At 37.3% G+C, this 26,245-nt stretch overlaps 1 protein-coding gene across 27 annotated transcripts in view; it reads left to right on the top strand.

Moving 5' to 3' along the window:
* Positions 1 to 26,245, top strand: part of STK33 (serine/threonine kinase 33) — a 121,320-nt gene that overhangs the window by 74,761 nt on the left and 20,314 nt on the right. For all 27 annotated transcript variants that reach the window (XM_008514144.2, XM_008514166.2, XM_070624296.1 and 24 more), the window contains 6 exons: positions 687 to 825; positions 3,549 to 3,637; positions 5,719 to 5,803; positions 11,193 to 11,268; positions 15,376 to 15,488; positions 15,939 to 16,024. In XM_008514144.2, the coding sequence (XP_008512366.2) occupies positions 687 to 825; positions 3,549 to 3,637; positions 5,719 to 5,803; positions 11,193 to 11,268; positions 15,376 to 15,488; positions 15,939 to 16,024 (588 nt within the window). The remainder of the gene's footprint in view (positions 1 to 686; positions 826 to 3,548; positions 3,638 to 5,718; positions 5,804 to 11,192; positions 11,269 to 15,375; positions 15,489 to 15,938; positions 16,025 to 26,245) is intronic.

The raw sequence follows: 26,245 nt of genomic DNA, 5'->3' as shown, positions 1-26,245 counted from the left end.
AGAAATGAAAAATTGATAATAGTACACAATTCCCTGGAACTCCCCTCCAGATACCAGCTTAAAAATCTTCAGGGGTTTCTTACTGTATATGGAAAAAAAATCCAAACTCCTTTGCATGATATGCAAGACTCTTTACAACCTGGCAGCAGCCTGTTCTTTCTAGCCTCACCCCTCACCACTCCACTCTTTTCTCTCCTACCAAACTCCCAATGCTATTAACGCGGAGACATTTGTTATTCTTTTAACAGCCAGTGCTGTTTCAAGCTTTGGAGTCTTTGCAAATACCATGTATTATGCTTGTTCTTGCCCATATTCTCTACCTGTAAATCCCGACTCAGTCATCCAAAGCTGCCTGTAATGGCACCTCTTAGAGAGCATTGTTTAGGCAGAGGCCCCCTCCTCTGTAACCTCATGGCATTTTGGGCGCGCCTCTTCTGTTGCACTTTTCACATGATACTGTAATTGTAACTATTCCATGAGCTTCTTGAGGGTAAAAACTATGTCTTAGGCTTCCTTATTCCTCCAGTATCCTGCACAGTATCTTGTCTATGATATATATTTTTTAATTAATAGATTGATGATTAAGATTGTGATCATATTTCCACTATATATGCAAGATATAACATTTAAAGATCCTCAACTATATAATTTGCTCTCTCTCTCTCTTTTTAAATATATAATGTCAGAAAATGTACCTTGTGATGGAGCTTTGTGAGGATGGAGAACTCAAAGAAATTCTGGATAGGAAAGGGCATTTCTCAGAGAATGAGACAAGGTGGATCATTCAAAGTCTTGCATCAGCTATAGCATATCTTCACAATAAGGGTAAGAAGATCATCCGGCTCACTGACTCCATGAATGCAGATATCACTTTTGTTTAAGGGTAATTGTATTCAGGATTCATAGTCGCAGAAATAATGCCTACTAACATAGAAGATTTTATTTAAACTTTTTTTTAAACTTTTCCTTTTTAACTTTATTTATACAGTCATGTGCCATCTAACGACGTTTCATTCAACAGTGGACCACACAGGCGATGGTGGTCCCATAAGATTAGTACCACATAGCCTAGGTGTGTAGTAGGCTGTACCGTCTAGGTTTGTGTAAGTGCACTCTGTGATGTTTGTGGAACAATGAAATTGCCTGATGACACATTTCTCAGAATGTATCCCTGTTGTTAAGTGAAGCATGACGATAGATATATTTTAATTAGAAACAAGGCAGGTGTACAATTACTTTGTCCGCAGACAAGGATGAAGTTATGAATATTTCTATTCAACAGTTTGAAAAGCAGCTAATATTATCAAATCAAAAGTAGACAAATCAATAATAAAAGTGAAATTTCTAAAAATATTTATATATTAATAACATTAAAAATTATATATTCTAGGCATTGTTTTTTGGTTTGTATTTTTTTAGACTTAGAGAAGTTTTAGGTTAGCAGCAAAATTGAGTAGAAGTTACAGAGATGTCTCATATACCCCCACCCATACATGCACAGCCTCCCCCATTGTCTACATCCCCCACCAGAGTGGTACACTTGTTACAATTGATGGATCTACATGAACACATCAATATCACCCAAAGTCCATAGTTAAAGTATACTTTAGGGTTCCCTCTTGGTGTTCTGTATTCTATGGGCTTTGACAAATGTATCCACCAGTATATTATCATATGGAATAGTTTCACTACTTTAAAATCCACATTTAAAAATTATTCCAATTATTTGAATTGCTTTACTGTTCTTTGGTGTTACTGCTGCTGCTTTTCCTCATGTTCCTCCTTTTTTTCCTTCAAGGTTGATTTGGTTTACATGTGACTTTAGAACCTTCTCATTTTGCAGATGAGAAAAAACTTTGCTCCAGAGAGGGGACGGGACATGGTTAGGTGTGGCAGGGCTGGTACTTGAGCCCAGGGGTTCATTCAGCAGATATTTCCTGAGCACCTGCTGCACTGTGGTGGGTTCTGGAGGTACAAAGACTTTAGACAAGGCCTCTGCCCTTCAAGGAATTCAGGCTCGTGGGAGATTGAGTATGGAAAACAAATTGTAATGCAACATGTCAGTTTCTCCAATGGAGAGCCATGTGAAGTGCAAGGAGGGTAGAATTGTCAGTGCCTCATTTGACTTGGAAAGTCTGGGAAGAATTCACAGAGGAAGGAAAACTTGAGCTGAGGAATACAAACTCAGAGAAAAAAAGGGAGGGCTTTCCAGACAGAGGGCAACATTTGCAAGGACAGGAAACCAAAGGCTTACTATTATGCTAATATCAGTTCTCCCACATTAAGCTATAAATTCAGTATAATTCCCAGCAAAATCTTAGTAAGATTTTTCATAGAACTTGATATCTGAAATGGGTGAGAATAGCAAAGAAAACAATGAAAGAGAAGAACAATGGAGGCAGTGGGGAGAGTTGCCCTGCCAAGGACCAAAACATATTACAAAGATATATTAATTAAAACTGTATAGTATCTAGGTAAAAAGAGATAAGCAGAGTAATAGAAACAATAAAAATTCCCAAAACGTAAGCTGGGAGCTGTTTGTAAGGGAGCTATAAATGGTTAGGTATAATTGCTAGTCCAGGGCTCGTTCAACTGTCTTTTTCCAGCAATTACACATATAACTTTTCAAGTCTAGGGAAATGATTGCTGTGGATAGGAACTGAGTCAATTATTTGCAAAGGAACTGTTTCATACATGATTATTTGCACATACTTAAAAATCCTATCTGAGGTCTGACATGTTGAACTGGAGATTTTGTGTCTCAAGGGTTTTTGTTTGTTTGTTTGTTTGGTGAGGAAGATTCCTGAGCTAACATGTGTTGCCAATCGTCCTCTTTTTTTTTTTTTTTTTCCTTGAGGAAGATTAGCTCTGAGCTAACATTTGTGCCAGGCTTCTTCTGTTTTGTATGTGGGATGCCTCCACGGCATGGCTGATGAGTGGAATAGGTCCGCACCTGGGAGCTGAACCCGTGAACCCAGGCTGCCGAAGCAAAGGGCATGGAACTTTCACCCTCGGCCACAGGGCCGGCCCCTGGTTTTTATTTTAACATATAAAGAGTAGGAAAGTATGTTCTGATGTTGTAGAAAAATATACTGAAATAAGTATAGTTTGTGTACATGTGACAAAGTTGCAGTATGTGAAATGTTTATATTGGCATTAACATATACATAGAAGTAATCCTCTATCTGAAGACCTAAGGATATGGGAAACCTTACTGGGCTTGTAACTGCAATTGTCTCCCTCCTCCTGGGAATACCTAACCTTGGAATACTCACCAGGCCACTTGTCATGAAGAACAGTGAGTTGGGGCAGCAGGGAAATGGGGAGGGAGGAGAGAGTCAAAGAAAATGGCTCCTTAGGGTTAGAAATATGGAGAAAAGGGATTTGAAAGAAAGGGAATGAAGCAGGGCAGAATTACACTTGGCCTTCCTCAAATTTTTCAACAGTGGACATTAATGTGTCAAATATATTTATTTGTTCTATTAATGTCCCCTCTAATTATTTTTCCATTATTCATTTCGTTGATTTGTTGTTTATTTTCTTGGTAGATATAGTACACAGAGATCTAAAACTGGAAAACATAATGGTTAAAAGCAGCTTTATCGATGCTAATGATGAAATGAACTTAAACATAAAGGTAAGGTACTAGAGATGGTGGTATATATTTGCCTATAAACAATTTGATTGCAAAGTGGTAAAGTACATTCGCTTTTTAGATACATTTTGGAAGCTTTTGAGCAGCCAGAGAATAAGTGGCTTGTGTTAAAAAAATTAAGACTTTACAAAAGAGGTTGTAACTGACAAGAATGATTTTATGAGTTAAGTGGTGCTATTGACTTTTTTTTAAGTATGTATGCCTTTGGATGGTTGTTAATCATTAGTTAATAGCAAGCAAACAGATGCTCTGAATTCTAATTAATTTCAAAATTGTGGCTGGTAATTTGATATAGATGTGTTATAGATTTAGAGAAAAACACACCTTGGCTGTGCCTCTGATACTAAATTCATGTAAAGTCCATATTTCTCATTGAAAACTTTCCTGGGTATTAATATTTATGTCCTAAGCACAATTAATGTGCCAAGTGTTTATTCTCGAAGGCTTTATTCAAACTGTGTTCTTTAATGTCAAATAAATGATAGGACACATTATTTATTACTTAACACTTTAATGGTGGCTGCTTTCAAAATATATGAATGTGTTAATTTAGGAATAAAATGTTGTCTGTGAATAACTCGCTCTGTGGCAGAAGCTAAATCCCCATGTGGTATATAGGTTTAACGGTATTGTTGTTTTACCCTAGTAAATGTTCTTGAATAGATCCGTTGTAAACTCCATGAGGGCGAGAATTATGTGTGTCTTAGTCGCTCTTGGTACCTGGAGCAGTGCCTGACACATAGTATGTGCTCAGTTAGTATTTGGTGAAGGAAGAGATGAATACTCTCCAAAGAACTGAATTGGATCGTGAAATCTTTTGTATATTTTATATCTGTATAGATTTTCTCTAGAGAAGGATGTGTATCACAATGCTCCAAATGGGGTAACTGTGAAAACTCCTGGAGAAATTGATTAATCTGTTTAGAAAAACAGCGATACTCCATGTTGATAGGAACATTCTCTCACTGCATAAGCACTGGAAACTGCATTTGGTGTCCGTGGACCCAGAGCCCAGCTTTGGTTGCATGATCGGTAAATGTGCCTGTTCTTCTGCTTTCAGCCCAAGGCTGTTCCAACTTGGGAGACAAGACCAAGGGCACACGCTGAATATTTAATAGCCAAACGTTTAATGGCCAGGATTTAGGACTGAGCGTGAAGACTGCAGTTGCAGCAGTAGGCCTCTCATGTGTTTGTAGTCATACTGTTTTTTTCCCTGTTAATTTGCTTCTTGTAGTTTTTTAATAATGTAGTAATTGTTTTATTAGTATACTCTAGAAACACAAAGGGAATAATAGCAAAGAAAAGATAGTATTTACCAGAGAGAGTGTTTTATAAATATTTATAAAAAGGGGGAGTTTCCTTGTCTGGCAAGGATAATGACTTGCGTTTATAACATGCTTTAAACCGGAACATAGCTGGAGAATCAGAAAAATAGCTAATTAACATACTAAGGCCCGAATGTATTTTACAATGAAAGGGCTTTTTTTTTTTTTTTTAAAGATTTTATTTTTTCCTTTTTCTCCCCAAAGCCCCCTGGTACATAGTTGTATATTCTTTGTTGTGGGTCCTTCTAGTTGTGGCATGTGGGACGCTGCCTCAGCTTGGTCTGATGAGCAGTGTCATGTCCGCGCCCAGGATTCGAACCAACGAAACACTGGGCCGCCTGCAGCGGAGCGCGCGAACTTAACCGCTCGGCCACGGGGCCAGCCCCCTGAAAGGGCTTTTTAAAAAATAACTTTTTCACATGAAAGAATTTAAATTCCTTCTTCAAGATACAACTTCCTATGTTGAACTGGTGAATTTAATTAGATGGAATGAACAATCAGCATCATGGGCGTTTTCTTAAGGTTTGAGAAACCAAGCTTCTCTTTACCAAGTTTCTTCTTCACAAAGAAGGGTGGGTGAGGAAGGAAAGCAGAGTCCTTGCTAGTAATACGAGTAAAGCCCCTCCATCCTCAAGAATCCATGAGTTAGATGCAGTTACAATGTGGTGGAAGTCCTACCTGCAGAATGCGTTGAACTCTGGGACGGGAAAACAGGTGACTTGGAATTTCCTCTTCCAGGTGACGGATTTTGGCTTAGCTGTGAAGAAGCAGGGTCGAGGTGAGGCCATGCTGCAGAGCACGTGTGGGACTCCTATCTACATGGGTGAGTAGTAGACTTAGAATGAGTTTTCTATATAAAAGAGTAAAATAACAGTGTGGATTAAAACTTGAGCAATTTGATTTTGCCATCCTGACTTAATGGCCCTGATCAAGCTACTTTTTCTTTTTTTAGGTCAAATAATTTCAGTTATTTTAGCATTTTTCTCATAGCTCTTGTCTTCAAAGACTGTAGTTTTTTTTGTTTCTCTGGTCTTCTCTATAGTTGTTTATATCTCTTAGGTAATCATACCCCAAACTTAATTATTGTTTTTGTTAATTGATGCTAAAATTAGCATCAATTAGTGTGTGTTTTGCCTCTTTCCGTTTTGTGTCCAATCTAATTGCCATCAAATAGTTTTCATAAAGAGTACTGATTATTTTCAGCAGCTTTACTGAAGTGTAATTTAAATACCATAAAAAATATACCAGTAAGTGATTTTTCATACATTCAGAGTTGTGCAACCATCACCACAAACCAGTTTCAGAACAATTCTACCCCAAAAAGTTGCCTCATGCCCATTTTCACTCAATCTCATTCCCATGCCAGCCCCAGGGAACCGCTAATCTTTTTGTCTCTCTAGATTTGCTTTTTTGGGACATTTCCTGTAAATGGAGTCATACAATATGTAGTCTTTTATGTCTGGCTTCTTTCCCTTAGCATGGTGTTTTTGAGGTATATCCCTGGTGGAGTATGTATCTGTAGTCTCTTCCTTTATATTGCTGAATTCTCCATTGTTTCAGCATGCCACATCTTGTCTCTCCATTTAGTAGCTGATGGACATGTGGATTGTTCCCAGTTTGGGGCCATTGTGAATATTGGTGCTATGAACATTGGTGTACAAATTTTTATGTGGACCTATGGTTTGATGTCCCTTGGGTAGCTACCTATCTGTGAAATTGCTGGGTCATATATTATTTATGTTTAACTTTTTAAGAAACTGCCAAATGATTTCCAAAGTGGCTGTAACATTTTACCTTCCCGCTAGCAGTATATGAAGGTTCCAGTTTCTTCACATCCTTGATGACACTTGATATTAACTGTCTTTTTAAGTAGAGTCATTCTAGTGGGTATGAAGTAGTATCTCTTTGTGGTTTTTAATTTGCATTACCCTAATGACCAACGATGTTGAGCATCTTTTCTTGAACTTATTAGTCATTCCTATATCCTCTCTGATGAAATGTCTGTTCATATCTGTACCTATTGAAATGATCATATCTTTTTTCTCTTCAAATTTATTAATGAAATAGTTACATTAATAGATTTTTAAAATGTTGAACCATCCTCACACTTTTGGATTAAACCCCACTTGGTATAGTATATTGCTGTATTCAATTTGTCACCACTTTATTTAGGAGCTTTCAGGGTAGCTTGCTTTCTTTTGTGTTGCCCTTGTCTTTTCTGATGTTATGGTTATGCTAGCCTAATTTAAAAAATAAAATATTTTCACTTTTTATATGCTCATGAACCAATTAAGTAAAAGAAATCGTCTATTCATTTATAGTTTGATGAAATTTCCCCTTAAAATGTTTTGGTCCTGGTACCCTTTGGGGGATGAAACTTCTCTTATATTTTCAATTTATACTGGGTTATTCAAGTTTTCCGCATCCTCTGGAATCATTTTCATAATTTGTATTCTCATAGAAAATTGTTTATTACATTGAGATTTTCACTTTTATTGGCATAAATATGCATATTATATTCACTTATAATTTTTGGATTCTCCTGTATATCTGTGGTTATATTCCCCATTCGTAATATTTTTTTAAGAAGGCACTATGATGTAATATTCGCAGTATGGCCTCTGATGTCACATGGCTAATTCAGGATTCCAGCTTGGCCACTTCCTCTCTGATTAACCCTGGGCAAACAACTTAACTGCTTCTGTCACAGTTTCTAATCTGTGTAATTGGGATTATGTCACTCATTTATCAAAAACTTTTTGAGGATCTACTTTGTGTTAGACACTGGTCTAGGTATGGGGAATACAACAGTGAACAAAACGTAAAAATGTCATGTTCGTGCAAACAGTAAACAAGATAAGAAAGTAAAATATCTAGTGTGTTAGAGAGAGGTGCTAAGGAAGAAGAATAAGACAGGGAAGGGGAGAGGGTGGATTTGGGATTGTGATAATAACATCGTTCTTATCAGAGTGACATGAGAATTGAGTGAGTAAATAGATGTAAAGTGCTTAGCACAGTACCTGGCACTTAGTGCTCAATTTTAGCTCTTGTTATAATACTAATCATTCTTTTCTTGATCAAATTTGTTCGTGGTTAGGACAATTTTTTGGGCTTTCAAAGAACCAGCTCAAGGCTAATGTTATTTAGTTTACTTTTTCATTGATTTCTGTTTTTATTTTTCTGAATTCCTTCTTTTGGTTTATTTTTTAACTTCCTCAGCGAAATGCCTATTTTCAGTCTTCTTATTTCCTAATAAATGTATTTAAGGCTAAATATTTTCCTCTGGGTAATTCTTTGGCCATTTCTTTTGTATACAGTGTTCTAATTGTTATTCATTTCTTAATAGTCTATAATTTTAGTTTTAGTCTTCTTCTTTAATCCAAGAATTATTTAGAAGTGCTTTTAGGATTTTCCAGGTAGTTGGGATGTGTTTGATACTCCTGTGAATGTGTGTTAGATTTCCTAGACTTTTGTTCTTTCTGTCTGGCTTTCTTCACTGTAGTGGGCAATTGTGACTTAAAGGTTTTCAACTTTTAGGAATTTTTTTTGTGATTGAACACACGACTCGTTTTTGCACATCTTGCATTGGATATTTAAAAAGTATATATATTCCTGGTTGTTGAGCATAAAAATTTCAGTGTGTGCTTATAAAATCAAATGTGATAGCTTTGTGATTCAAACTTTCCATATTGTTAATTTAATTTTGCTTGCTGCTTCTGTTGGTTTCTAAGAGAGACAGTTATTAAAGTCACCCACCAAGATAGAACTTTGACAAATTCTTTTTGTACTTTCAGTAGATTTCTAAAAAAACTACCTTATTGAAATAGAATTTACATATGATAAAATGCACAAATTTTAAGTGTAAAGTTTGATGTTTTGACAAATGCATGTACTTGTATAATCACCACCCCAATGAAGATATTAACATTTTTATCACCCCAGAAAGTCCTTTGTGTCCCTCTCAGTCAGTCCCCCACCCAGACCCCAGCAGCCGCTGATGACTTCCATCACCATAGCTTAGTTTTGCCTATCTAGAACTTTTTTTCTTTGAGGAAGATTAGCCCTGAGCAAACATCTGTTGCAATCCTCCTCTTTTTGCTGAGGAAGACTGGCCCTGAGCTAACATCTGTGCCCATCTTCCTCTACTTTATATGTGGGACGCCTGCCACTGCATGGCTTGACAAGCAGAGCGTAGGTCTGCACCTGGGATCCAAACCAGCAAACCCTGGGCCACCAAAGCAGAACGTGTACACTTAACCCCTGGGCCACCGGCTGGCCCCTGTCAAGAACTTTATATAAATTAAAGTGTGTGGTATATGTTCTTTTGTGTCTGTCTTCTTCTGTTCCATGTAATGATTTTGAGACTTATCCATGTTGTATCAGTAGTTTATTCATTTTTATTGCTGAGGAGTATATCTAACTCATTGTTTTTTTGACTAGTTGATACATAAAGTTTTAAAATCATCTAGTCTTATTTGGAAAAGGCTGCTTTAGATTCTGTTCATATCTTCCTATTGGCAAAAGGCATCTGGTCTGTAGCTACATGGGGAAAATATATCCCAGCACCCTGAGTTTCATGCCTGCTTATTAGTTGTCTGTGCTGATAACAAGTGAGAGAACAAGAGAGAAGCCAGATGGTTTGCAGAGCTGTGCTGACTTCCTAAGTGGCTCGTGGGTGCAGGTATTGCCTCTGCCTCCCTGGGAGAGCTGTGATGACAGTGCAGGTAGAAAGGCCCCCGATAATTGAGATGACTCTGGAAGAGTGAGGACCAGGAGTGCCAGGCCCCTGCTGTGTGACCCACCTGCGGGGAGCTCCTTCATGAAACCTAATAGCGAACTTGCCCTTGTCGTAGGCACGTGGCCGGAGAGCACCTTGGACTTTAATGATTCAGTATTTAGAGAGTTTGAGCAGAGTTAAAGAATACAAGTAGCTGCTCAAAGGAAAGTACTATTCAGTTAATTTTCACTGATGTGGAGATGAATCACTGAGTTTGTTAGTTAACTATAGATGAGCCTTTTCTTATTATTTCTTCTGTTTACGTTTTGACTCTTTTTGTTGCTTTTTAGCTCCTTTAACAATAGGCAGAGGAAATGAAATTCCATTTGCTTTTAGTAGTTATAAAAGGTACGTGTGTGAGTGTGTAAGCGGGGGAGAGTGAAACTGTCTTCTAAAATAAAAACACATTTTATGCGGGAGGCACTCCGTAGCTGTGTAAATTTAGGCAAGTCACTTGGCATAAACCTGTTTCCCCACTGGCAGAGTAAGTCAAATGCCTACATAGCTATCTCAAAAGATTCTTACATGATTTGTACAAATAATGTGACTTATATAAAAATACTTTGTAAATTCTAAGGGTCTATTGAAATGTTTACATTTATTTTATTTTTATGTTTATAACTGTTTTGTTCTTCCTTTTTCCTTAAAGGAAGATATTTCAGCCCTAGACATGGCCCTGGAATATCGTATGTGACTTTCTGAAAAGCCTGCTGTTATAAAAAATCTAATCATTAAAAAATGTGCTACCTTAAAGTAAAAAAACAACAACAAAACTTTGGAAAGATTGTTTAAAAAAAGATTGTGAACACATGTAAAGTAAGAAGCACGGAGTTGGGGAGTGGGGAGTACCTGGCCCCTCGTCCTCATCCTGTGACGAAATGGCTTTTTGATCCAGTTATTTTGTAGGAACTCTCTCTTTGTCTTAGTTTTCTCATTTAGAAAATGTGGAAAATAATTTGTATTCTGTCGTAGGAGTGCTTTGATGTTATTGTTCTTATTATTTTACTAAAGTGATTTATAAGCACTTAGTTTTTCTGTGAATCCAGATTTATACATATTGGGCTTGCTTTAAATTATATACACTTAAGGCATGTATTCAGTCTATTTTTGCAAAAGAACTGAGATTGTTGTCTTCTACTATAACTGCATGATCTTTGCAAAATCATTTCTTAATTTCAGAGGAATGAAGAGTAGTACATTTAGTTATACAGTGTGTGCCATCGTTCCATTAGAGGCTACATGACAGGAGTGAGGATGCAGTGACATCAGTTGTTAAGGCCTGTACATTATTCATTTAACATCTGCTGTTGGTTCTCCTGTTCCCTGTGGGGGAATAAATTACAACACATCAGCACATTTGTCATGCTTTGTGTTTAAGCATTTAAAAGTCATTTATTGTATTATTAATATTATTTTATTTCCGCTTGTTTGGCAGCGCCTGAAGTTATCAATGCCCATGACTATAGCCAGCAGTGTGACATTTGGAGCATCGGTGTAATAATGTACATTTTGTAAGTAGCCTTGCTAAATGTTCAGTTTAAAATGAATGGATAGTCTCTAACAGTAGAATTACATAGATCTTAAATTAAAACTAGACAATATAGTTTTTAAAAAGTGACTGAAAAAACAATTGGGAAGTCCTTGTAAAAGCTCTCTTTTAGTTGTCGGGTACATTCATTAGGTATTTTTTTTAATTCCATAAATTTATAACTTTCAGCTTTGCTTTTCCTTGATCTATAAATGCTACAATGCACTGTATGATCTGAGCACAGTGAAAAACTTGCCTTAAAACCCGTCTGATCCTTTGCTACAAACCAAAAGCTTCTTTGTATTTTCACAAGAGATTCACTTATCCCATCAGGTAGAGGGAGATACTGGGGCCTGGCACGAGAGCTGACCGTGGGCGGGGCGCATGTGAGGAGTGGGCACTGATCAGATGGAGGCTCAGCCTGGGATCTGGGGAATATCCTAGAGTTCCTCATTCTCTTAATGCTCCTGAAAACGTCTGTCTTTCTTGCTCTTCCTTCTCTCTCATTCTCAGGATTCAGTCAAATCCCATGTCCTGTTCATTTTTCCTTTGAAGTGCTCTCACCTGTTCTTTCAGTTCTCTTCACTTGTATCATTTCTGCTTGTGAACCCTTTTCTAGAACTTTACAATGTTTTTCTGACTGTTCTGTCTGCCTCTGGTTACCCTCCCTAGTTCATCCTTCACACTGCAGTCAGGGTTTTCTTTCTGAATCACAAATCTGATGGTGCTACTTTCCTGATTAACAACCTCTGATGATTCTCCCTTGCTGGAGAAAAGTGTCAGAGCATCTCAGCGTGGCATGACACAGCAAGTCTTTCCTGACCTGCCGCCAGCATGCCTTTCCAGTCTCGGGCTGGATGTGCATTCTCATGAAGCTACCCTGTGCTGTGGCTGCCCTTTATGACTCAGGCACACCTTGTATTACATGCCTCTCGGTCTTTGCTCATGCAGTTCCTTCTACCTAGAATGTTCTTTTTCTTCTCTACTCACCTCTCTCCTGAGTGTGCCCAGCTCAAACATTAATGCCTTCTATTTCCCTAACTCCTGCTCTACACTCCAGAGTTACTACGCTCATTAGGTGTGTACTTGTCCAGAGGATTTAAGGCCACATACAAAAATGCATGCAAAACAGTAAAGTTGAAAGAAAAACAAAATAAGAATATTTAACAAGGAATGTTTGCACACGTGTAAATTTGATAGAATTAGTTGTTCACTTTTCTGTGTTCTCATAGCACTTTTGAATATAATTATTGTATTATATGTATTATCTCTGTTTTCCTTGCTCTAAAATCCATGAAGGACAGAGATCTTATGTTATTCATCTTTGCACCCCTGCTGTCTGGTACAGTAGTAGGCATGTAGTCAGTGCTTAATATATGTCTGTTAAATTGAATTAAAGTGACTTGTCTAAGAGGCGTTCTGAAAAGTCAGTGGCCATTGTTCTGCCTCTTGGTGAATATGAACGTTTTTATGTTGATGCAACATTAGTTTTATAGTCATATTGAAGATTTCACTGAGCACTACCTCTTCGAGATCATTTCTAAATATTGACATCACAGTAGTTGCATTTTCACAGTTCTGTGAAATGGAAACACAGGCAGTAGAAATTGGAGGATGTGGTTGCTGCTGTGGCTCAGATGGTCCACACACATCACTGCTTAGATTGCATAAAGTATAAACACATTCACAAAGTTTTTGATCATTGTTTTGTACTGATTAGAATCATATTGCAAAAGTCTGAGCCTTAGTCTTTAATTAAAAATATAACCATTTTAGATTCGTGTTTTATACTCTGAAGACTTTCTAGACAACACAAGTGAAACATCATATATGTAATTGAATATTACACAATTCATGTGTGGTGTTTGCTGCCTTCCCAGTTTGAATTTGGTGTTAAGGAAAGTGTGATAGTTTATTACATATCTTAAAATGTTTTCTCTTTCTTAAAGATATAATTTTAATTTTTCTATTTCAGAGCATGGCTGCATGTCATCATTTAAGGCATCTTTCTTTCTTTACAGTAGACTCTTACTTAGCTAATCAGTGCTATTCATTAACCTGCCTGAGCCCAGTGGTCTTATACATAATTCTTTCACCAAGGGTGCACACATATCACCTTCTCCAGGGGGGTTATTTTCTTGTTTATCAGTTACCCCTGATTCATTTCTCTTTAATTGGACAATGATAACATACTTTCTCAAGGTGACATTAACATAAATGCCCTTTATGGGTACTATCCTCTGCTGTTTTCATTCCTACGAGGGCAACGAAAATAATAGGAAGGCTTTAAGAGGCATTTTTCATGTCTTGGATTCCCTTTTCTGGATGTACAGAAAATTGCTGTCATAAAATTTCATATGCTGCTGATTGACCAACCATTAGATATATTTTTTGTAAGTGAAATTGCAAAGGACAGACAAAAGTGGAATTTTTTAAATGCAGCCCTTAAGCCATAGTTACGTGCTAGTCTGGCAATACAAGAGCAGCTAAGAATTGTCAATTGTGCATATCACTGGTTGTTAACAGACTCAATGAGCTGGGCTTTTGCTGGCCTGTACTTGTTATAATAGATAGTAATTGTCCATAAGGCCATTTTTCTGGCGTGGTTTGTGTGTGTGTGTATTTTAAAACTAAACAATAGCGAGGCAAGTAAGATCAGAGAGAGGAGGGTCAGAATGCGCTGGAGCAGTAAAAAGTATTTAAATAAGAGTTCCCAGAGCAATTTGATAAATACCAATCTATTAACAAGAACTTATTGGTAAATGAGAAGCTATGTTGTTCATCCTAGTTTGATAAACTGCTAGGAGGAGAACAACTTTTTTCCCTAGGAAAGTCATCATCATTATCATGTAAAATGTTTGTCAAATCTGGACTTGTTCAGAAAATGTTCATGGGAAAGATTTTTAAAGGACTTAAAGAAAAATATAACTAAAAAAATCAGTAAAAATCTAGCTGTTCAGAGACTTAGAGATCATTATATTTATGTACGTAATAGACCAGCATTTGGGAAGTGTAGTGGAATTATGTCATTTTATTCTTTCAGTAATAAAGTAGAAAAATATAATCCTGAGAGTGGAAGACTCCTCTGTCATGAGTCCAAGTCCACCTTCTGTCTGGTTGTGATTGGGAAAATCTACTTCTTGTCTACAGGGTTGCCCTCAGATGTCAGAGTTGGCCATAATGATAACAGCCAACATTTGTTGAGAATGTACTAGGAAGAATTGAACTCAACTTTTAAGCATGTTCTTGTAGTTTTGGACTGAATCCCTGTTGAAGCATAGGCTTGCCATGGTCTTTGGGAAGTATAGTACAGCACTTTCTTTTAAAAGATTCTAAAAACACATAGTCCCTGTATTAGACAAGTGCAAACAAGCCCGTGTTTACTTTATATACACTGCTCACGGCTTTACTGACGTTGGTCGTTATGTGTACTCACCTTTCACCCTGCTGGACTGAAGGGTCAAATCATCATCCTCTGATTTTCCTCATCCCGACCTTTGTCATTTGTATACCATTTTTGAAGAGTTGTGGCCATTTTATTGTATTTTTGGCTTTGACTCAGAGCCTATAGACATTGCCAGGGTTATTCTTGGTTTATTCTTACTGTTGCTAAGCTTTGTATGTTATTTTACCATGGATAAAACTCTTACATGGTCGTTGGACTCTGATAACTCTCGTTAGACTCTGCTAACTCAGTGTGTTTTTCTGCAAGTCCAGTTTGGATTATGTCCCTTAAAGCATTACCTAACCCTTGCTCACAGTGAAGTGTCTCCTCTGTTATCTGCAGCTCTCACTGTGCACTTAAACGCACGCACCTTGCTGTATTTTAACCCTAGTTAAGCTTAGTGTTCCCTCACCTGGAGGAGCTTTGGGTTATTTGCAAATCCAGAGGTTTCAGTGTAGACGAGAGCCTAGCGCTAAGCAAAACCCCTTTACTTCTGTTTCCACATCCAGAGAGGCCCCCACTTCCCCCGTCCTCTACTTAAATATGAAGCACCACTACTTCCAAATCCCGTGGAAACTTCATTTTAGTAGCCATATTTTGAGTATTAAAAAAAAAGTCTAAACAAAATGATTGCCTTTCTTATAGGTTATGTGGAGAACCACCCTTTTTGGCAAGCTCGGAAGAGAAACTTTTTGAGTTAATAAGAAAGGGAGAACTACATTTTGAAGATCCAGTCTGGGATTCCATAAGTGATTGTGGTAAATATAGATTTGTTATTATTTATTAAATCAAGTATACATAAGAATGTTGGCCCGTCGTTCAAATACTTTAAATCTGTTTAGTTATTAAATTTACTTGTAGAAATAAACACTATTACACTATTTATTTGTGGAAACAGTGATATCTTCACTGTGATTGTTACAATCAAAACTTCCAAGAAAAACAGAAAATACTTAGTAAAAATTGAAGAGGAAATTGGCTGATCATCTAGCAAATTTTTACTGTAGACCAAAAAACTAGTCCAGGCAATAAAACCTCACTTTAGGCCTTAAAATTTATTTCTTAGCCATTTATACTGATGATATTTATTTTACAGTTGACATCATTCCTTCATGTCATGCAGACCTAATCCTAAATAAATTGGAAAATGTATGGTATTAATTGTAGTTAATATAAATAAGATTTTTAGGATTTTCCCTTATTTGCAGCTAAAAGTGTTTTGAAACAACTTATGAAAATAGATCCTGCTCACAGAATCACAGCTAAGGAACTCCTAGATAACCAGTGGCTAACAGTAAGTTACAGTGTTACTTCTTTTCTTTCTTTTTGACATGAAACCATTGCTCTTGCTTTTCATTTGGCCTTGTAGTTTATATACCATCTTCTTAAAACAGGCAATTAGTTTCATCTTCTGACAAGGTAAATAAATTATTGAGTCTTGATACATTTCTGAAATGGGTATTTTCAAACTGTTAAAACTGTTGCCACAGTTGTTTGTGTATGTTTACAGAGGTTTAAACAGACTTCACTTTGCTCCGTATTATGACGGTGTCGAGTCCGGTAGAGCAGAGCTAGGAAGGTCTGTCATTAGAGCTGTGGAGTGTTGAAGCAGCTCAGTGATGTAGTGCACCGGAACTGTCCACTTCTCTTTCAACTCTTGGGATGCAAGGAATCTGTGGGAACTCAGAAAAGCCAAGGTCTCCTAACAGTGGCTGTAACCTGCCTTGATATCTTGAGTAACTATTCATTTACGTATTGCTTTCCCCCGTGAGACTTGGTACCTCGAGGACAGACATTACGTCTTACTGATCTTCATGTCCGTGTACTCAGAATATTACCTGGTCACGATAGGCACTTTGGAAGAGGCTGCTATTTACTTCTCAGTGTTTATTCTCTTTTTCTTCTCTGGTAAAGAGGATCCTAACTTAACTGAAAACATTGCTATCTAGTCTTCTTTGCTAGTTATCCCCAGTCTTTGCTAGTTATCATGGTGGTCAATGAGGTCTAAGTGGAAGTAGGAGCAATCTCTGGGAAATTTCCTTAAATGGAGGAGGTGTGGCATTCCTCTGCCCATCTTCTTTCCTGATGAGTGGAATGCAGATGTGATTGCTGGAGTTTGAGTAGCCATATTAGACCATAAAGTAGAATCCATAAAGTGAGGATGGCAGAGCAACAAGACGCAAGGAACCAGGGCTGTTAGCTCACAGAGCTGCCATGCCAGCCCTTGACTGCCTACCGTCAGACATTTTTATATGAGCAGGAAACAAACTTCTGTCATCTTTAAGACACTGTAGAATATGCAGTTGAATCTAATACCAATTAATACAATACTTAATAAATAATTGCTGAATGAGTGACTGATTCAGTAAATGTGTAAGTGTGTAGGTATCAGATAAAATGTCTGAGAACTGAGATGGAAGATTTCTAAAGACACATGGAAATATTGCTAAGCGATATTCATCCATGACAAAAATTATTGTATGTCTATTACTTGCTAGACACTGTTTTAGGTACTACAGATACATGAGATGCTCACATTGCAGTAGTATTGTTAAGAGATGATGGTGGTAGCAATAGAGTTGAAGAGAAACGTGATATGTTTTTTAGGTTATAATTGACATGACTTGGTGATGGGTAACATGAGGGATGAGGATAGGGAGGAATCAAGGATGATCTCTAGATTTTAACAACTGGTTGGATAGTGATACCATTTGCTGAGATGTGGAAGGCTGTATGAAAAGTTTTGGGGTGGGTGGGCGCTGAATCAAGAGTTCCATATTAGATATGCTGAGTTTGAGATGGCTATGTGGCATCCAAGTGGAGATATGAAATAGATGATGAATATATGAGTCTGGAACTGGAGAAGTCTGAGCTGGAGATATAGATTTGGGAATCATGAGTATATAGATGCCATTTGAAGTTGTTGGGCTAAAGAGATAAATTAGGAAGAAATTACAGATAGAAAGGAGAAGAAGCCCCAGCACTCTGCCTTCAAACACTACAACATTTAGAGGAGGAGAAGCTTGCAATGGAGGCTGAGAAGGAATCGCTGATGAAGAAGGAGGAAAATTAGGAGAATAGTGTCAGGGAAGTTAAATGAGAAAAATGTTTGAGAAAGTGAGAGCAGTCAACTTCCAGGTAAATGCTGCTGAGAGATCAAGATGAGAAGTTTCCATTAGACTGGCCAACAGAGAGGTTGACGATCACTCTGAAGGGCCAGATAAGTTTAGATACCATAAATTTATGGTGCTTATCACTCTTCTTTTAAATTCTCTAATTTTCCTTTGGCAATTTCTAATCATTTCTTTGAATAATATATTTTTCTTCAAGTGCTAAAAAAAGTCTTCACTCAAAAATGCCTGACAGTTGCCCTCTTCTGTGAATGTGTTGCTCTCTCAAATGACTCTGTGCAATAGTATTTCTGGCCTAAAGTAACTGTGCAAATGAGCTAGCAACTAGATCATCGCAAAACTGTACTGAGTAGATTTGTAGGACAGCAAAATCAAAAACTGCAAAACAGATGGTGTGCCTTAGAAATCCATCTCTTTTCAGCATCACACAACATTCGGGTTTGGCCATTTAATTATTTGTTTTCTAATTAGTACAACTTTATTTCTGGCTTTGGTCATTTTTCCAGAAGTCTCCATTTTTGAGCCTCTGTAACATTTGTCTCTGTGTAGTCTTTGCCAAATGGATAGAGAAGTGACAGATAGTGTGTACTATATCAGACTATCCTAAGAAGTTCAGTGTATGAAGTTTAGAATGCTGGCATTTTATAAACTTCTGAAAGGCGAAAATTCTTTTCTTCTTAACCACTTGAAGTCTTACTTTCTGTAATTCATATCCTCTGTTTGAAATAATCTAAAGAGAACATGTCAGTTCTCTCAGTGCCTTGCTGCTCTTTAACCAAAGTTTATCTTTTTGCAATACCTAACACCTGGTAACATTGTTTTCAAAGAACTTTATTGGATAAAAAGTTTCTATGGTTTAGCCGATGTATTGTGCATTTTAGAATATGGTACATATCTGAAAAGTATTCTCTATGTATTTTTAAGTGAATGGAACTTAAAATAAATACCTATTGTTATCCTGATTTCAAAAGTCAAAGACTAGATGTAAGGGAAAACAGCCAAGAAATGCCTTTCCTACAAAGGGAGAGCGTGGTGGTGACTCACATTGCCAGGAGTGTGGCGTTATTCTCTTGTATCTCTTTCTTCCTTTTTTTCCTCTTTACTCTCATAGTGGTCCAGGAGTTTATTCCTTCTTGTTAGATAATTATAGTTTCCTCTTGATATCCTTGCAAGTCCGCTGGTGACAACTAACACCAAGAATTTGCATTTTAAACAAGTTTCCCAGGTATTTTTGATGCCCACTTATATTTAAGAACCACTGCTATAAATTAAGGAAACATTTTTCTTTTATAGCTTATCAAAAAGTAGTTCCCAGATTTGAGCTCTATTGGTATTATTCATACATTCAGTAATTCCTTCAACAGAATTTTTTTTTGGTGCCTACCATGTGCCAGCCCCTGTGCTAGGTAATAAAATACAGTTAAAGACATATAGGACATGGTCTTTGATGTAGGAAGTTAGAATTTAGTAAGGGAAGCAAGCTATGTATAAGATACAGTGCAAGGAAGAAAATGATAAATGACATGAGAAATTGCCAAATGACCAGAGTTACCGAGGCAAGCAAGTGTGAAATCAGAAAGTTCAATTTGACTGGCAGATAAGATGCTTGAAGGAAAGAAGTGGGAAATGAGACTTTTAGAAAAGGAAAGAAAATTGTGAGGGGACTTGAATCCCAGGCTGAAGAGTTTTAACTTGCTGTCATAGTGGAGAACGATTGTACGCTCTTTGAAATGAAGGAAATTGTTATTATAGTGCATCAGTCTTGCAAGGTGGCTTATTTTAAATGGGACAACAGTCATTTAAATGTCTATATTGATTTTAACGAATATCTTTTGATTTTAATCCATCAGGCCCTATAGGGGTACAAAGATGAATAAAACAGAGTCTCTCCCTTAGACTAATTGACCCCAAATTGCAGTGTACTTTGCTTTCTAGTCACACGTTGCAAAGGCACTTGTAATCAAGGTAGGGTCTCATTTTAGACCAGTCTGTCCTAATGTGTGAACAAGGCCCTTGTCCATTAATATGCAAATTGTTATTCAGGTTTTGGTCATTAGCTTTTGACCTTTAGCCTTAATATCCACACTCTACGTAAGAGAATGGATATTTTCTGATGCCTAACTAATTGTTGAGTATTTTTTTTCCTCCTGTATATTTTCGTCCTAAATATGTTAAGGCTCTTGCCTTTATTTACTATATTTAGTTATTCTTAAATTCTGAATTATCTTTTATATATGAATATGCTGATGAGGCCCTGTCTAATGAAGGTTGTTATAAAAATTAGGTTTAGAAGAGGCTTATGAGTGCCAGCCCTGCTGACCTTGTGGTTAAAGTTTGGGGCACTCCGCTTTGCTGGCCCAGGTTCGGTTCCTGGGTGTGGAACTACACCACTCATCTGTCAGCAGCCATGCTCTCGTGGTGACCCATGTGGAAGAACTAGAAGGACTTACAACTAGAATAGACAACTATGTACTGGAGATTTGAGGAGGGAAAAAAAAAAGAAGAAAAGAAAAAGATTGGCGACAGATGTTAGCTCAGGGCAAATCTTTCCCAGCAAAAAACAAAAAAAAGAAGAAGAAGCTCATGAGCCAGGAACCTTGGGGATTTTCTCAATATTTAATGATAGATCTATACTTAATAATTCAGCAGATATTTATTGCATAACTACTATGTGCTGTGGAGGACACAGGATGAGTCTGGCACAGTCCCTGCCCACAGGTTGCCCACAGCCTAGTAGAGGGTTTAAACCAGAAACACAGGCAGAGAATGAGTATGTAATGTGTACGTGTATATATATATTTAAGATAAATATATAAAAATATACAAAATATAGTATGTAGTATACAATAAAATACACTCTATACATTATATATGTATACTCTGTATAAAATATGTTTTTGTCTTTTTTATATATGTTTTATATAGAGTATATTAGAATGTAGTAGTACTATTAGGTTTTCAAGAAGAGAGCTCTTATTCTCTTTAGGGGATTACAAAACTGCTTAAAGTGAAGGTAATATGTGAGCTGGCTCTAAAAGAATAAAAGTAGAAATTAATGTTGGAGTCATGGTAAGATGGAGGGGGATTCTATGTAGAAAGAACTTTGTAAAGAAGAACTTCACAAAGATATAGAGACAGAAAAAGTATGAAGTATATTCAGAGAATATGAAGTATGTTAGTGGTTCTGTTTCTCTAGAGCCATAGAATACGTGTAGGGAAGTAGTGGGAAATGAAGCTGTAAAGAAAAGTCGGAGCTCCGCTGCTCTAGAACTTGACTTACGTGGAGAGCACTTTGTATTTGCCTTGTTTGATGATGGGTCGCTGCTGGAGGCACTGAGGGACATGATCACAGCTGAACTTATTGAGTTTTCTCCTTTGTCCCTCCAATCCTTGTAGGGCGATTTGGGCGCACTGGCTGGGGCCTGTGGGCTAGGCTCTGAGAACAGGGAGAACTCCTGTTCTAATGGAGTATCCTGCCTGAGAGTGAAGCCAGAAGAGCCCCGGGAGTACATCTGAGATGAAGGCCGTGAGGGAGCCTTCTACTCAGGTCATGGCTCAAGGGCAGAAGCAGGATCTTGATGGGGAGATGCAACCAGGAGTCAGGATCTAAATGGAAACAGGGTGAGCATGGGAACAGGTTGGGACAAAGTGCAAGTATCTGAGGCTCTTCCCAAGTCAGCTCCATCAGTTAGCGGGTTGGTGGATGTGTTGTTGGCCAGGACAGGCAGAACTTCAGGGAGAAGAATCTGGCAAGTGTGGGTTGTGTGGTTTGCATGATGGTGAGCAGGAGTTGGAGAACTGAACTAGGACTGGGGTGAGGTACCGAAGCCTGGAACTAGGGCAATGAGTGTGGAAACAGAGAAGAGCGGAGAAATAAGACGTGAGAAAGAGAATCAATACAACTTTTCAACTAGGTAGAAATGTTAGATAAAAGGGTGAGAGGAACCCAAACTGTTTTTGAGGTGACTGGGAAAATGGTGTAAGACAAATGGTTCTGTAGATGGAAAAAAGAGTGAGGTGGTTTTTGGAACAGTATATTCAAACTTTCATGCTTGAGTAATTCTGAAAAGAATATTGAAAAATGATGAATCTCCTCAGATTTTTAGGTTGAGCTTAAAAAATATTTACCATAAATTTAATTAATTACAAAGGATCTAATTTCCCATATATTGTAATTGTTAATAATTAAAAATAAAACTAATATTTCTTAACATGTATAAGACATCCATCTTGTCCATTTTTAAAAACATATGAACAAATCCTTTTCTAACAGAAACTTAAAATTCTTCACTCTTTTCTTTGAATTTGTATTTCTATTCCTCTTCTTTCATAGAATTTACTTTAACGTAAAGTATGTTTTTGCTTGAAAGGCTTTTATTAATCACCCTACCATTTGTCTCATTTTGCAAAAAAAGTTCAAATTTATATTTAAATTTTTGCTATTTCCTGTGACGCTAGGCTCTAAATGTTTAAAAATTATTCCAGAATGATTTATCATTATGATTTTAGATTTGATCAAGAGAACATAATTATAATTTTTTATAATTCTTAAAGATAACAAGTAAAACTATATGGGAAATACATCTCTTTAGTGGCAGCATGGGGCTGCATTTCCCCCCAAATAGTGCATGCATCCGTGATTGAATATTACTCATTGTCAGAAAGAGATAGTGTTCAGCATTGATTATATTGTTGTTTTTAGTTTTTCCAGATATAGGCACTGGGAATCTTACATAAATAAGCAGACAGGAATGGAAGGAGTTCTGACATAGCGATGTCACTCAGTTCTTTAAATCTGTTTGAGTTATATGTCAAAAGACACCTAGCGGAAGGCCAGCTGGAGGAGGCTCTGGTTCCTGCCAAGATACTGAATTAGCACAGACTACTGCATCTTCTCTGAAGATTAAACCTGGAGTAACTTCAGAGAGAAACCTCATGATACCAGGATTCGGTGAATAGTGTGAGAAGCCCCTGGGAAGATAAAGGGATGTTTTGAGCTGGTGTGTATGGTGGGCGAGGCTGTAGCCAGGGCAGGAAGTTAAAATAGGAAGAAAAAACAGCCCACGTCCCCTGTTGCCTCTCTTCCTCTGCCCTGGGACTTGGATGCCTGTCCCCTCACAGGGGTCTCAGGTAATAAAATCAGAGCAGCACTGAAGCCTGTGTGAGTAAGAAGCTAACGAAAACTGGGTGGGAATTGACTAGTTTTAGCCATTGACTTCTTGCTGTTGACCTCCAAACCCTAGAACCGCTGGTGGGTTCTACTTTTAGGAGGGCCTCCTAAGGGGGTTTCTCTTTGGAGGAGAAGGTTGATGAGGATGAACCCCTCAGCTGAGGAGCTGGTTAGTGGGGGCAGGTGTTTGGTGCCTAGGGTTCTACCCACTTCTCTTCCTTGAGCTCCCGGGGCTGAGGGCCTGCATCCGGCCTGAGAACCATGCCCTGTCTCCTGGGGAACCAGTACTTCCTGTGGAATATGAGCTTATAGGCCAAGTTTCAAACACCAGTAGGAGAGTTTAGAATAGGCAGTCCAAGAATTTAAAAGTCAACAAAGTGAACATATGAAAAGAGATAAGGGAAGATGTTAATAATATGAAGCAAGACTATGAAATGATAACACAACCAAGTAGTACCTACAGGTAAGTACAATAGTTGAAATATAGAATGCAGTTATTTTGTAGGGTAAATAGTGAATGTGTACAGCTGAAGAATGAATTAAAACTCTAGATGATCAGATTATGGAACTTCTACAGAAGGAAACAGAAGATAAACAAATTGAAAATATAAAAGAAAAGTTAATATATATGGAGTTAAAAGTAAAAGTGTCAAAATCCATGTAATAGGAGTCTCAGAAAAGTACAAAGAGGGAGGAAGAAATATTTAAAGAAATAATAGAGGTAAATTCATCAGCATTAACAAAAGAAGAAAGAGTTCAGCTTTAAAGAGATGATAGACTACCAAATAAGAGAGATAAGGAAAAACTGACTAATAGACATAATCAAATTTAAGAATATCAAAAACACAGAGAAAATTCTAAAAGCTCCCAGAAAGAAAGAGCAAATCGTATCAAAAAGAACAAGAATCACAGTGACGTCTTACTTTTCAGCAGTAACATTGGCTGAAGCTTACATGGAGTAACATTCTAAATGTATTAAAGGAAAAAGAGCTTTAAACTTAGACTTTTATATCCATCCAAATTGTCATTCAAATGAAAGGGAATAATAAAAATATTTTCAGGGGTCGGCTCCGTGGCCGAGTGGTTAAGTTCACGTGCTCCACTGCGGTGGCCCAGGGTTCGGATCCGGGGCGTGGACATGGCATCGCTCGTCAGGCCACGTTGAGGCGGCGTCCCACATCCCACAACTAGAAGGACCTGCAACTAAGATATACAACTGTGTACGGGGTTGGGGGGGTGGGGTTTGGGGAGATAAAACAGGAAAAACAAAAAGATTGGCAACAGTTGTTAGCTCAGGTGCCAATCTTAAAGGAAAAAAAAATGTTCAAATATACAAAGCCTCAGAAGATTTGCCACACATGTCCTACGCTTAAAACATTTGGTAGAGGTAATTAAATAGGAGGAAAAACAAATCCAGTAGATGCAGCAAGAGCTGTTTACAGCAAGAGTCTTCATAAAGTTTGTAGGTGTAAAAAAAAAGCAAAACTAAAGATTCAGAAAAAGTATATTCATAATAACTCACAATTAAAATGTGAGATAATATCCACATGATAAGCATTGAGAGGGGAGAGAGAACACGGGCACATGAGAGGGTGCTAAAAGGGAAGATGCAGACAACAGATTTTTAAAGTAGGAAAAGATCAAAAAACATACAAAGAGTAGGACAAATTGAAATAAACTTAAGTGGTAGAAACAAATCCAAATGTAAAAAAATTACAAGTTAATGGGTTGAAATGCCTATTGAAAGACATTATTGGATTGAATTTTTAAAAATCTAGCTAAATGTATTTACAAGAAGCACATTTGACTCTGACTTAAAAAGGACATGGAAAGAATTACTGCACATCTTTGTTTAGGCAGATGACTTTTGAAAAAGAATATATCATTGGAAATTGAGGGTCTTGAAATTGATTCCCTGAAAACCGTCCCTGCCCGCACATCCCTTGGAAAGTCTTCACATGTAGCCAGGTGTATGCGTACCCCAGTTTAGAGAATGTTGGTTTGGAATATGTTGAAGTTGTTTTTATTTTTCCAGCTTTATTGAGATATAATTGACATATAACATTATATAAAGTTAAGGTGTACAACATAATGATTTGATATATGTATACATTGCAAAATGATTACACAATAAGTTTTGTTAGTACACCCATCACCTCACATAGTTACAATTTTTCTTTTTCTTGTGATGGGAACTTTTAAGATCTACTCTTTTAGCAAGTTTCAAATATACAATATAGTATTGAAGGCTTAGCAACGCCTCTAGCTAGAAATCTTGGCAGGCGATTGGAAATGCACTTCTGGAATAAGGGAAAGTTGCTAAATTTCTCAGGCTGTTTTTTCCTGAAGAATAGGAATATCAACACCAACCTTGTCTACTCACGTAGTTGCTATACTTGTGAAAAAATCACTGAGATGACTTTGTTAGGAAGAATTTGAGAGTGGCCCACAGTTGCTTACTTTAGTGGTTACAATTACCGTGCTGTGCTGCTGTCTTGGACTCACTGAGACCCATTAGGGCATGTTTGGTGGTTTTTTTCCGTGCTATCAGTCCTTTGTGGGTATCGACAACTTACATTATATCTTTTTCTACTTGTAATTTACATTAATTATTAGTCATATAAAGGTAATAGTTGAGATTTCCCGTGGTAAATGGTTTAATGGTAAACAAAACAGGAAGAATAGCTTTCTCCTCCATTCCCTCCTTCCCTCTTCCTGAAGATAACCATTGTTGTCTCATGTATTCTTTCAAAAATGTTCTATGCTTTTTTATGTGCATACTTTACACAAATGGGTTCATATTATGCAAACTGTTCTTTTTTATTTCCTATATCTTGGGAAGATTTCCTTAATTTTTAAAAAAGCAGCATTATATCCCAAACTATGGATACACTGTTATTTTGTAAATAACTCCCTATGAATATGGAACATTTAAATTGTTTCAGATCTTTCCTATTACAAAGAGTGGTGCAACAATTGTTCTTGTAAATATATATTTGCATACTATGTCAGCATATCTATAGGATAAATTCTTAAAAGTGGAATTACTGGTCAGAGAGAATATGCATTACACATTTTGATAGGTTATTGCTAATTTTCCCTCCCATAAAAAGCAAGTAAATGAGACAGCCTGTTTCCCCACACCCTTACCTACACAGAGTATTATCAGACTTAATTTTATGTCCATCTATTAGGTGAAAATTGGCATCTCATT

Source organism: Equus przewalskii, chromosome 6, assembly GCF_037783145.1.
Source record: "Equus przewalskii isolate Varuska chromosome 6, EquPr2, whole genome shotgun sequence".
NCBI lineage: Eukaryota > Metazoa > Chordata > Mammalia > Perissodactyla > Equidae > Equus > Equus przewalskii.
Note: the sequence above shows the minus strand (reverse complement) of the source record. Positions and strands in the feature narration are given on the sequence as shown.